Raw genomic sequence first — 14,436 nt, forward strand, 5'->3', positions numbered from 1 at the left:
AAGCAGGATACAATTAGCTCAATTCACGCTGATTAGTGTATGGGTCGATGGGACTTAGGGCCTGATTTAAATCTCAGCGGATAGGCTACTCCATCATAACAGTGACGTATAGCCCATCCACCGAAATATAATTACCATTATGTCCTATGGGATTTATATTTCAGCGGACAGGATGTCAGTCACTGTTGTGACGGAGTAACTCGTTCGCCGAGTTCTAAATCAGGCCCTAAATCTTGTAGTATTACATGCTCATTCAAGAATATCAGTAATTATCCTGGAAGATTCTTGGCTTACTCCTCCCTTACTCTTGGTTTTCTGGAGTAAACCAGGAGTACTACATGAGTAAGTGACAGCAAAATCTTTGTGAATCAGACCTAAAATGGATAATTCTAATAATGAATCATAAGCTAAACAGGCTTATCCATGAATGTTGGACACTAGAATATTGCCTGCAGAAAATGCATGCTAGAAGAATATAGCAGACCAAACATCAACACAAAAAATATCATGAAAGCAAGAATATTTTGGTAAGCATGAATTTACTTTTCATATCTCCACATCTATTCACATTAATAAAAAAGATATATTAGCAAGGTACATATATGAAGAGTTACGTTTATTTAACCTATACCTATCTATATACACTTATATGGCCGATAGTATGGTCTTCAACATTTGTGCTACAATATTTGTGTAGCACAATATTAAAAACTCAATATTCCACTTCCATGCCACCCATGAGTTTATCATACGTTTGTACTTCGTTGTCCCTCGATGGAAGACTGTTCAGCACAAAGATAAACCTTTCCAATACTGAATCCAAATTTGCTGTGCTTGTGTTACACTGATTAAAATTGAGAGAGGCTTATCTGCGGTTGTTGTTAGTATGGACTGCTCCTGTAACCTAGGACAGCACTTTACTTAAAATGAGGGCAGTGCATTTTTAACAAGTATAAATAAATTTGCAGACACATATTATTCCCCTTCGTCAACGTTATCTGAGTGGTCATTATATGCAATAAAACTGTATTTTGTTTGGCCACATCAATACTAGCAAGATGTGTACTTTACCTAAAATGTATATTAAGCCAAGCTTGCCTACGTCTTTACACACATTGTTGAATACGAATTTTAATTAGTAAAGGTTCTAAGGTGTGAAAAAATGAAAGCATGAATTCAGTGCCAGCTACAAATGGAGTGTTTCTTACTCTGTTAATTATCATAAAGCATTTGTTTTGCATCATTGACTCGAGTAGCTTGGGATAGAATTGGATGATGTTTCAGAGCAGGGTCATCTTTAAAGCTTTTTTGTTAGACCCTTCTACTCGTCCTCATGATTGTGGCAGTATAGTGCCAACCTCTGCAAAATCAACAACTCAGGCCTCTAAGCAGTTTTCCCGAAAAGTGGCGTAGATCCATTTTATGTTTATGAAAATCCTCCTCTTTGCTGCAGTCCTACTCTTAAGTTTGACAAATTGCTGTTTTGTTTAGATTTTTGTTATCTGAAGGAACAATGAACCATTTTCACACTGCATCTAACTGATATGTGCAAATCTGGTTATGGTATTGCACTTGTGATATTTATATTTACCAATAGATAAGCAGTAATTGAGGGCGGGTATAGTGAGGAAGATAACTTCTACAAGTGAACATACAGCAAATTTCTCAACTCACATCGGAGTTTCATGATTTTTTTTCTTTAACAAAAAAACGTCATTTAGTCTGCAGCCGTGTTCATCTACCTGTTTGTAGAACGTCCTGTAAACGTGCAATATTCTGATTACTCACAGTTAGGAATACTCTGTATCCATTCTTCATCAGGAGGAGAGGAGAGAGGGATGAGCTCAACGAACCACCTCTCAGAGTTAATTATACAGCCAATTACCATATGCTTCCAAGGTAAACCAACAGCAACTTAATCAGCCCAATTAACTAACCGTCCCTACAAAATCAAACCACATTATGTTGTTGTTTAATCCAGTCTGCCTCCCACACCGTGATACTGTTCGACTCAGGAATTCTCTTCATCTTGAGGTGTCTTCCTTTTGTCTTAATGTTTTTTCATGCATACTCCTAGAGGAACATACACCCAATAAAATGCATTTTTCAGTGTGAATATCATTTGCTTAACCTCCTTAGATTGTATTGTTATTCTTAGTCTTAATGTTCATATAATCCCCAAAATGATAGTACACCCAGCATAATGCTAATAGTGATACAGCCAAATGTAGTGAACCAATGGCTATGCAACATTAGTTTAAATTACATACATATTAAGTGCCCTTCTAGGCAGAACATTAAGCTTCAAAGAGTCAGACCTTACATTAAAGTGCTAAATATTTGGGGTTTCTTTGGGACTGGGATATACTGCATTAGGAGAATAAGGGATTCCTCAAATCTCCAAGTGCCTTCTTTTTTTAAGATCTGCTCCGCAAACATGTTTGAAAGATGAATTTACTTGCATACAAATATTTTATGGTAAAAAGTGTACTTTTTTTCTCTAATGAAATTACATATGCACACATAGGGGCTTTATTTCTAAGTCTGGGCAGTGAACTCCGCTCTGCTCACTGAGTTTTCAGAGTTTTACACACTCCTCTTTACGAGGAGTTCTGCCAAACTCTTCTTTGTAAAGTTGGTGAGTGCGAGCGAGGAACCTCCACCTCTGGCAAGATTTTACATCGTTCGCGATCGTCAACATCAAGTTGGCGAGTGCGGAAAATGAACCTCCCAGCGAGATTTCTCAACTCCGGCGGTCAGATTTCTCATTGTGAGTGGTCGCATATGCTCTCGACCGCTCACATTGAGAAAACAACTGTTCACGTTGAGAAAGCTGTAGCTCGAGTCAAAATCTACTCTAATGGCAGAAAGGAAGCAGTGCCTGCTTGCTCTGTGCATGGTGCCGGTCGCTATGATTGCACTGTGCAGACAAGCACCTGGCACTGAAAATCACCGTTAACGGCATTCACCTAAGGCACTCCGCTGCTTGTGGAGCTCCACGTAGCGCAGCAGGGTTTTTTTTTGCACTTTGTGGAGCTCCACATAGCGGAACTTCATGAACTCCGTCCAGGCTTATTTATTTTTTGCCACAAACAAAAACTTTCCCCATCTATCAATTAGGGATATTCACACCATCTGGTCATAGGTTTCCACTTCTTTCATGCTTGAATACAGCAGTGAGTTGATAAATGATGGCCTCCGAATGTTTGAAAAATGACAGGACTGGACCTTATGTTCACCGGTTTAAGAACTCTTGACTCCTTAAAGCAAGAAATCATTTTTTTTATCTTTAACATGCAGTGGATGGTGGACTGTGTGTCAAGTGTGCAGCAAAGCAATATTTACACAAACAGGGCTGCAGATCTGCATTTTCATACTATCTATGCCCCTGAATATAATATGCAGAAGGAACACAAAACAGGAGGTGCAAGTCAGAAATCTGAATAATCTAATCTAGACAGTACTGTTTTCAAAAATCAAGGATGGTCAACAATCAGATAAGACTGACAACCATGGGGCTGTTTTAGAAGCCCCTTGCGCCACCGGTGCATCACTTTTCCCCATGTAAAAAGTGAAGCAACGGCGGTGCAAGCGGCTTGTAAATAAGCCCCAAATCACCATTCTTCTGGAAAGCCTTAAAGAGACACCTGTTCTGAAAGTACCTTGATATTTAAGTTGTTTTCTTTCTCCTTAACCCACTTGTCCCACTCAAACTTTTTCATGTTGTCAAGTGGCAGTTTTGTGTGAACTCTTGATTGCCTCTTTGTGTACGTCTGAGCTATACAAGCACCTTAAGCAAATAAATACAGTTGTAGACACATTTTGCAATATTTATCCCGAACATAGCTGATATATTTGTCATTATAATGCAGCCTGTGGGTTGCTGAACACTAACATTTCCTATCTTATGCTGAGAAGAAATGAACCTGTTACACATCCAATTAATGTCAGATTTCATCCAGATTCAGAACACTAAGGAAAATGGAGCGGGAAACAGAACATTTCAAGTTGATCTTTTTATTTTAGTTCAATATAAAGAATTTATCAAAAAACCTCAGCTTGTTTTTTATCAGCATTGACTTCTTCTCTGTTGATTTACATAGTTGTCGGAATGGAGGCAGTGATACCAAACAACTTGTTGCTTCCCAGTGCAGCAAGTGGACTTACTCCTGTTTATCATCGATACTCCGAACAACACCACTTGCTCCAGAACTCAGCATATTCCCCTGGCGCAGGTGAGTTACATGTTTTAAACTTTGTGCTCACTAAGTAGAAACAGTGCTACATGCGTCCTCACAAAAAGTAAGTGTGCAACACGGCATCACACTAACCCAAACGAGAGTTTGAGCTGTTAGCGTTGTAAATGAAAATGTCCTTAGCCCATGTGTTTTTTTTAGCGGAGTGGATACATATGATGTGGAGGGGAATCACGTGGGTTGAATTGTAATTGTTAGTTGTGGAATTGTGGGGTGTGGAGTGTATTTGTGCAGTGGAATTACAGGGCATGGTGAATAAACAGGGGTGAGGGCTGCACAGAATTAATAGAAAGGAAGATAGAAAGTGATAGGCAGTTTGTGCACAAAGTATGTAGTGGGCTGGTCCCACGTGTTGTGATGACTTAATAGATATAGCCAAGCTGAGTTTCAGGTAGTTTATTAAGTCCATAAGAAGAGAGGTTACAGAACCATACAGCGAGAATCACCAGGAGCAGCCTGATAGCTGCTCAGCCCATCTTCCAACTGAATCACTCACACCAGGCACCCAAGCATTCCACTCATGTCAATCACACCAACATTCTACACAGAACAATCACACTGGCTGAGCAGCTAGGTACAAGGTGAAAGGGAACAATATAACATAACACGAGGATACTACATTATCCTCTCCCTCTTGAATTGAGAAACAAATGGAACCATAATAAGAATGAAAGACAACTATAAACAGCAATATACAATTAAAGATAACAGTCCATAAAACCTGGAATGAAAGATAAACCACATCACGAGAGAGTAAACAGACCAACAAAGGAGGAAAGAAGAATTAAAGGACAGAAACACACTAACACCATCCTCCTCCTTTAATGTTGACCAAAAGTGAAAAAGTAAGCAGTGAAAGAGCAGTTCGCAGAGACAAAGTGAGCAACTAACACACTGAAGGACATGTGGACCCATGTGAAAGGAGTAAAGGGGAAAACGTACCCCAAGACTCAAACATTGTGGGCAGAAAACACCCAAGAAAGTACTCCTCATGTAAGGAAACTGTAGTGAAGGGAACCATAAATCAACCCGCAACCCCCGTTTTAGGGACACATGGTAGAATGGGACTAATCCATACCCTAAGCAGTGTAACAACTAGTATTGTATGGGCCTAACACCCATAAGAACATGTGCAGCATGAGAAAACTACACAGGTGCAGCACAGTGTGGCAAACATACACAATACATCGACGTGAAGCACAGGGTGACTTACACACTTAAAGTATAAAATGTGAAGCACAGGGTGTCTTACACACACAACATGACAAAGTGATGCACAGGGGGATTTACACACACAAAACCTGACAACGTGAGGCACGGGGAGACTACACTCATGACATAGCAACAACGTGAGGTGCGGGGTGACTTAAACACAATCAAACAATAATGGAGCTCAGAGGGAATGCGGAAAGGGTCGCCCTCCACTCACAGTCAATAATACACAATATGACCCAATCCAAATAGCGAGCTAATATATCAGTGACTCAAGGGGGGTCAAACACATACTACTCCCCACTGTTCTCTTATCCACATTATAATGAGATAATGCACTGTGCTCTGCCCTGTTTAAAATATCTGTTCTCCAAGACAACACATCAGAACAAAACACTCAGAGTGACCCAAATCGTAGTGGTTCACTACAGTCCACACCACACATTGGACCTTACTCTAAATAGAGGAAAAATGTGCGAGAAGCAAGTGACCCCTCACGGAAACACCACCAAGCGGGGTAACTGGTATGCAATTTCCAGACAGGCCCCTGTCTCATCATCGGTGGTCACTCGCTACTCGGAGAAAAATAAGATGAAAGGAAAGAAGAAGTGTCCAAAACAAACAACATATAAAGTGCTACAGTGAAGTGCAGAAAACTCTGCTAGTGACAAACACACACACTCGCACATTTTTCCTCTATGTAGTATGTGTTTGACCCCCCTTGAGTCACTGATATATTAGCTCGCTATTTGGATTGACTTAAACACAAGACATGACAACGTGATGCGCGGTAACTACACACAAAACAACAACATGACGACAAATCATGTAAGTGGGACTAACACCCAAAAACACACACCCAAAAGTAAGGATGTAGCATGGAATGCGTAAATGGGGGCAACACCCCATAACCCACATGGTAAAAAGGTTAACATTGTACGTGTAGTTTGTCTAATAATGTGGGAAATGGGACTAAAACCCAGACCAGACGTAACTAGGGAGCAAACCCCTTGAGCCACCCTTCACGTAAGGGGACATAGGCTTAACAAATCTGTGAAAAGAACGAAAAGAGGGAACAAGGGACTTAGACCCACTCCCATCCCTTAAAGAGGAATACTATACCTGAAAAGTAAACGTGTGAAACGTAACATTGGAGCACAGACGACCACCCTCATGTAAGGGTGAGTACTCCCATCAAAAAGAAATGGGATTACCAATGAGCATGTTCCAGCAAGACCATTTGAATGCCAAAAATCTGATGAAAAACAATAAAACATGCGCCGTAAATGTAGCATTTTTAAATTGTCACTGGAGTACCTGTCACCGGGACAATGAGGGATAGGCATTCCTAGGACCCAAGCAGCACTATGTAGGGATGAACCTGCTCCAGGAGACTTGCAACAAGATAATACATTGCAGCAGAGACGAAGCCCACTGAAATTAGAATGGCTCCTGACCTTGTACAGGAATAGGAACTCACCACATGAGCTGGTAGAAAAGTCCAGTGTCCTTGGAGTGTTCAGGACCAACAAAACTTGAAACACAGCCCAAACCAAGAGACTGTCAAGAAGGCAATTCCGGTCTGGATGAAGGTTGGGCTTACACAAAAAGCGTTACTGAGAAAAACGATTTCCACTCCCTGACACAGGTGATGAGATTCAACATTAGCTTAGCTTTATTTCAAGAATAGACCGTGGTTCGCAAAGAACAGGGGTAGAGCACACTGCAGTCCATAACATTGTGCGTAAACTGACTGGAACCTCCAACCCAAAGGTTGCGGCGCGCTAAGCACTAACAATGGGCTGAAAATGTGTTCCGCTCGTGGGACACATTTTTTCCAGGAAGCACTTACAGGGTTACAGCAGGTGCCCAAGTTGAAGCTGATTTCTTTGTAACCATTTACAAAATGGTTACAAAGAAATTAACTTCAACTTGGGCACCTGCTGTAACGCTGTAAGTGCTTCCTGAGCGGCGCCTCGTTTCCTACTTGCAACTATTCTCTGACCCTGCTCTGACCCTCGAAGCAGGGTCAGAGAATAGCAAGTGGCTCCTGTCATAAAAAATTAAACCTCAACAGGAAGCACTTACAGATAAATAAAGCAGGTGCTCGAGTTGAAGCTCAAATTCAGTAACGTTTTAATCAGCCCAAAACATTAGTGAGCACGGTCGAGGCTGGGCAAGTGTGCTTTAACCCCATCCCTGCCATTGGAAATTAGCTGTAATACTCGAGGGAGGTCTTTGCATCCATGAGTTTCTCGAGCACGATCCCCTTGTAGTTCCTATGGCCAGGAGGCTGCTTTCTCCTCACCTGTTGCCCTGCTCGCTCTCTGACCCTTTGCACAAGAGGCATGTGCACACGCATAGAAGCCCCGCACCACACACTAGCAGTATCAAACGTTTTTTCTGCCCTTTACCAACTATGATGGACAGCTCACTCAAGGGACCTCGGCGCCTTTTGGCGCAGTGGCAAACTTACAGGCACACATGGTCACTGGGGACAAATCATCTGGCCCTTTACGCAGCTGCAGTGTAGGAAAAGCACTAGACATTTACCCAACGAGGTAGCACTTACTGATTAGCCAGTAGAAAGTACTCCAGTTAAGTATGGTGCAAATCGCAAAACAATTCGCAATTTTGCGGGAAAATCTGCAAATTCGTGGATTTTTTTGCGATTTCTCACAAATACGCGGACCCCAGATCTGCAAAATTCACCCATACTTACTAAGCACACCAGCACAGGGTGGCTCACGGCGTGTGCGTGTGCTCCACAATGCAGCACAGCGAGGCTTGTTCTTCACAAAGATAACAATAGTAGGCCCGTCACAGACGAACATCTCCAAAGGTGCAAAAGGTAAGTGCGCGCACATAGATAATGCCACACACCTCTTTTTAAAACCGCAAGACAGCGGTTGAACTGCCAAAAGTCAATGGGCCTAACAAAGCAAATTGATAAAGATGAGTATACTCACAAAAACTCCCTCAACTGCCGATGTAAATGGGCAGATACCCATAGACAAGTGTAATGATTCAAGAAACATTCACCCAGCAACGTGATGCAGGCACAAATAGGGTTTCCTCAGATCCAACGTTGACACTGTAAACATTGCCGTCACTGTCAGATCAAATTTCCAAAATCCATGAAAATGTCATAGTGCACAGGAATAAAACAGGAACTCCCATCTTGCAGATTGTAGTGCCGTCAGCATTATTCTTGACCTTGAAGTAGCACACAATAGTTGTTGATAAGATCCATTAAATGTGAAGTTGTGGAGTGCAGCACGCCTGGGCTGGGGCTGCCCAGTGTAATGGACACTGGTGGGACTGTGAGGCGTACTGCTCCAGTTTCCTTTGTTTCTTTGTTAAGTTCCTTAGTTTCAAAACTTGTGCTGTCTGTGCGTCCTTTCTGACCACGTACTGCTGCAGATTTCTCATGTGCTGTCTCTCCTTGTAACTGTAGTAGGTCCTTTACAACACGTAGTCCTGCTGTAATCCTCATCCTCAGCCTCCAGAAAACTACCTGTAGAGTCTGAGGTAAGTTCCAGATCTTTGCCAAAATATAGTGGGCTGGTCCCACGTGTTGTGATGACATAGTAGACGTAGCCAAGCTGAGTTTCAGGTAGTTTATTAAGTCCATAAGAAGAGAAGTTACAGAGCCATACAGCAAGCCCCACCAGGAGCAGCCTGCTAGCTGCTCAGCCCATCTTCCAATTGAATCACTCACACCAGGCACCCAAGCATTCCACTCATGTCAATCACACCAACATTCTACACAGAACACTCACACTGGCTGAGCAGCTAGGTACAAGGTGAAAGGGAAAAATATAACATAACACGAGAATACTACAAAGTAGTAAATGACCTCTAGCAGAAAGATTATGTGAGAAAAAGAGGAGGCAGAAGAGCAGAGTGTGCTATAGATGTATAAAGATTCTGTGTATGCAGAAAAACACCCTAAAAATAGATGCAGAGCATGGGTTTGAAAAGGTATGGGAAAGTAACTGTGTTCGAAGATCTGAAGTGAACCATATTAGTAAGGCGGGAAGAGTGCATGAGACAGTGTGAGAGAGGTGTGTGTGAGAGAGAGAGGGGGATGATAGGGAGGGGCACCTGGGCGGGTTGGTGGAGGTGAGAGGTGAACCACTGCACAGCTTGAGGCGGTATAGGAAGTTAGTATGTGTGAGAAGGCAGTGTAGAGAGGAGAGATGGAGTGTGAGGGAGGGATGAGAGGGTCGCAGTACGATTGCGAGTTGAGAGGGGGTATTGAAAGTGTTAGGAAGAAATGAGGGAGCAGTGGGTGTGTGGGCGAGAGCTGTGAGGGTTGGTGGAAGTGCGAGGTAGAGATGGGTTGATTTGGGATTGTTTATTGTGGAATTACTGTGTTGTGGAATTATGTGGTGTGGAGTTGTGTAGTGGAATATGTGTGAAGTGGGTATGGTGAGCTGTGGAATTATGTGGATAGTAATTAAATGGTATTAACTGTCATAGAAATATGTAGAGTGAGATTGTGAATGATGGACTTAATTATGTGGAAAGGTATTGTGTGTTGTGGAGTGGTACATGGTAGAGAGGAGAGGTTAAGGATAGAGAAGAGTGGTGCAAGGTAGAGTGCGGAGCTGTAGAGTGGTGTAGAGTGTAGTGGGGCGAGTGCAGTTGTGAGATTGCAGTGGTGCAGAATGCATCCATGCATACTACAGTGGTGCAGTGGTGCAGCGTACAGCGGTGCAGTGGCACAGAGTGCAGCGGTGCAGAATGCATGGTAGAGTTTATTGTCAGAGTATAGTGGTGAATAGTAGATTAGAGGGGCATACAGTAGATTATTGCTTAGATTAGAGTGGTGTGCAGAGCATAGTGGTATGAGGATAAGGATGTTTTTTATGGCTAGCCACATCCGTGCCAAATGATGTGATGAAAAACAAATTGCACATCTACAAAAAAATAGCTTGAGGCATTTTCCATGATGTCATGCAATGAGAAAATTACCAAATCTCACAGAGACGTACAGTGACTGTAAGTTCATCCATGAAGTCATGATGAGGATATGCACTATTATCAGCGACAGAAACAAGCGGGAATTACAACATTGCTATTTTAGCTCCATTAACCTAATTAAAATGCACCATAATTGCTGCGTCCTTACTCATTTAAACAAACATTTTTACAGTGGTCCTGTACCCCTACAGGTTATTAGAGGGCTTTCCAAGGAACACAAATAAACTGCATTTGATACTGGAAATCTTATATAATTAATGGGTGTTTAACTGCCTTCTAAAATATGAAAGGGTGGGTTTTGCAATTATGTCATTGGATAAGGAATTTCAAGTGTTAATAATGGTACGTAAGAAATCATTTGGTTCTGAATCTTGATATCATGAGCTGCAAGGTCTTTGGGTCTATAATGTCATCTCTCGGCTGAAGAAGGTGGGTGGCCTAGATAGATAAGTTGCTTCTGGTGAAAGACCCTTTCACTTCATTTGAAGCTGATTCTAGCGTGAGACAGCCATTGAAGATGACAGAGTCTTGAATTGAAGTAATTTGAAGCCCCATATAAACGAATTACTGTTTGGAACATAAATAAGGACAACCAATCAAATAATATGGCTGGCTGTAAGCTGCAGAGACCCAAACGAGAAGAATGGATTGAGGTGGACTTAAAAGGCTAGAGCAGAAGTTTCGGAAAATGCCATCCACTTCCCCACATCATGGTGCGAGATCGCTACTCTTCTGCCCTTTAAGGATTTTTCACTGTAGCACCTGTGGATTAGTATCTAGTGCAAGAATGAGTATCGCTACGAGCGTCTTTTAAGGATGAGTGTTGCAGTGAGTGCCCTATAAGGATCTTGCACTCGGTGGATTTGTGTCTAGTGTCGGAATGAAGTATGGTGGCGAGTGCTCCACTTTAAGGATTTTGCATTCTGGCTACCGTGGATGAGTGTATAGTGAAAACTGAGTGTGTGGGGCAAGAGTGAGTGTCGTGGTGGAAGGTAGCAGTCCACTGATGGCATACAGCTCCAACACTGGCCAGCGGATTGGCTTATTCCAGCTTGTCCTCCTGCTGGGTGAAATGGCCTTCCTGTGCTGGGATTCAGATTCCTCTGTCCTGTGTGCGAGTCTCAGCTACATCTTATATTGTCATTTAAAAACTAAGTAATAAACTAACTAAGTAATAACCTACAGTTTTATTCAGGAATCTGAATATATTTTTCTCCAAATTTTCTAACCATGTCTTCAGCATGTCTACTGATTTCCTATGCTATTCAACCCAGTTGGGTGTAGCGATGGAGGACGAGTGCCATGCTAATTTCATGGTCACGACCTCTATGATACAAGATACGCAGGCTAATGCAGGGTCGGTCAGGCCTATAGGGCAATCGAATGTCTGACTAAATATCGAAATCAAAAATATCGAAGTACAAAAATATCGGGACAAAAATATCGAAGTCAAAAATATCGGAATCCTATCCCTAACAAGGTAAGTACAAAAATATCGAAAAAATAATATCGTAGTACAAAAATATCGTAATTAAAAATATCGTTTTTTTAAATGTATTAATAATAATGTAAAAATAATTATAAAATACATATAATGTTACAAATATTAAATAAAAATATTAAAACAATTAAAAAATTAAAACTAATACATATACATTTAAAATAAATTAAAATCTTAATAATTAAATGTAATTTTATATTTTTTTATTTCATTTAATTGATTTAATTTAAATTTATTTTATTTTTACCCTGTACGACTGTACCCCAAAAACACAAAACTGACCCTGAACCCTAAAAATACCCCTTTACCCAAAAACCCAAAACTGACCCTGAACCCAAAAAATATCCCTGTACCCCAAAAACCCAAAACTGACCCTAAACCCTAAAAATACCCCTTTACCCAAAAACTGAAAACTGACCCTGACCCCTAAAAATACCCCTTTACCCAAAAACTGAAAACTGACCCTGAACCCTAAAAATACCCCTTTACCCATGAACTGAAAACTGACCCTGAACCCTAAAAATACCCCTTTACCCAAAAACTGAAAACTGACCCTGAACCCTAAAAATACCCCTTTACCCATGAACTGAAAACTGACCCTGAACCCTAAAAATACTCCTGTACCCATGAACTGAAAACTGACCCTGAACCCTAAAAATACCCCTTTACCCATGAACTGAAAACTGACCCTGAACCCTAAAAATACCCCTTTACCCAAAAACTGAAAACTGACCCTGAACCCTAAAAATACCCCTTTACCCATGAACTGAAAACTGACCCTGAACCCTAAAAATACTCCTGTACCCATGAACTGAAAACTGACCCTGAACCCTAAAAATACCCCTTTACCCATGAACTGAAAACTGACCCTGAACCCTAAAAATACCCCTTTACCCAAAAACTGAAAACTGACCCTGAACCCTAAAAATACCCCTTTACCCAAAAACTGAAAACTGACCCTGAACCCTAAAAATACCCCTTTACCCATGAACTGAAAACTGACCCTGAACCCTAAAAATACCCCTGTACCCATGAACTGAAAACTGACCCTGAACCCTAAAAATACCCCTTTACCCATGAACTGAAAACTGACCCTGAACCTTAAAAATACCCCTGTACCCAAAATTAATTAATATTATTTAATTACCAATTAATTATTAATTAACAATAACAATAAAGTAAATATATTAGCGCATTTGTTGTAAATAATTTAATTTAATAATTAATATTATTTTGCACAATTAATTAATTAAGAATAACAATAAATTATATATATAAAAAATCACTATAATTAATGTAATTAAATAATTGATAATAATTAATTACAAACTAATTAATAATTATAAATATGTCAAAAATTATAATAATTAATTAACTAAATAATAGAAATTAATTACCAATTAATTAATAATTAAAATATGTACAAAGATATATCAATTAATTAATTATTATTAAATTACTTCCCACCCTATTCCCCTATAAACCCATAACCCGCTACAGAACATATTTATCAATTAATAAATTAATTAAAAATAATAAAAAATTAATTCTCAATTAATTAATTAATAATTCCTACTAATTAATAATTAATTTAACATAATTAAATTACTTCCCACCCTATTCCCCTATAAACCCACAACCCGCTACAGTAGTAAAAGACAATATTTAATAAAATAACATTAAAAATAAATAATAAAACATAATAAATACAATATAATATACACTAAATTTATTTAAAATTGATATTAGTAACATCAAAGTTATTAATTTCGATATTATTAACATCGATATTTACAACTTCGATATTACTGATATCATACCAATATCGATATTTAGACTATCGATATTACTTACCTTCGATATTTTTGTATTTCGATATTTAAACTTCGATATTTTTGCATGTCGATATTAAAAAATCGATATTTTGTCTGTGTACCGGGCAATCAGATATGCACGAAGATATGGTCTCACAGTGTTTTTTCAGTGGCGGCTTCTCCGCTAAGGCAGAGGATGATCACCCCACTGCCTTTTAAATCATTGTTATTATCCTTTTATGTTTGCCTGCTGTGGCAGCTCTGCAGGCAGGGTGGGGCTGCTCTGCTCTCAGAGGAGGGCAGGGGAGGAGTGGTTTGCCCACTCCAAGTGCTCATGAATGCGTGGCCAGCTGTCTCTGGGCGGCCAAGCAGTCATGCACACTTTGCATATTTTCCCATCCCCCCGGCTGCATTACAGCCTGGGTAGAGAACATGTCCCCCAGTCCGTAAATGGGCACCTAATCACGGTGCTCAGAACAGTCACAACACTGCATTGCAGGGTTTTGATGGCTATGGGAAGTCAGGTGATTCCTGCTTCCCTGTTCCGGCCTGAAGAGATGAGGGAGGTGAGACAAGGAGGTACGTGGCAATCAGGTACTTTTTTATTTTTTAAACTCCCTCACACACCTATCCCCAGCCTCTGATCCGTGCCAGAAGCCACTGT

The 14,436-nt window shown here is 40.5% G+C and overlaps 1 protein-coding gene across 3 annotated transcripts in view; it reads left to right on the forward strand.

Annotated features, from left to right (window-relative positions):
* The window catches only part of GPR141 (G protein-coupled receptor 141), a 193,834-nt gene that overhangs the window by 94,853 nt on the left and 84,545 nt on the right, over window positions 1-14,436 (forward strand). For all 3 annotated transcript variants that reach the window (XM_086964839.1, XM_086964838.1, XM_086964840.1), the window contains one exon: window positions 4,104-4,235. In XM_086964839.1, coding sequence (XP_086820965.1) covers window positions 4,112-4,235 — 124 coding nt within the window. In that variant the 5' untranslated portion in view covers window positions 4,104-4,111. The remainder of the gene's footprint in view (window positions 1-4,103; window positions 4,236-14,436) is intronic.

This window comes from Lissotriton vulgaris, chromosome 4_1 (genome assembly GCF_964263255.1).
Source record: "Lissotriton vulgaris chromosome 4_1, aLisVul1.2, whole genome shotgun sequence".
Taxonomy (NCBI): Eukaryota; Metazoa; Chordata; class Amphibia; order Caudata; family Salamandridae; genus Lissotriton; species Lissotriton vulgaris.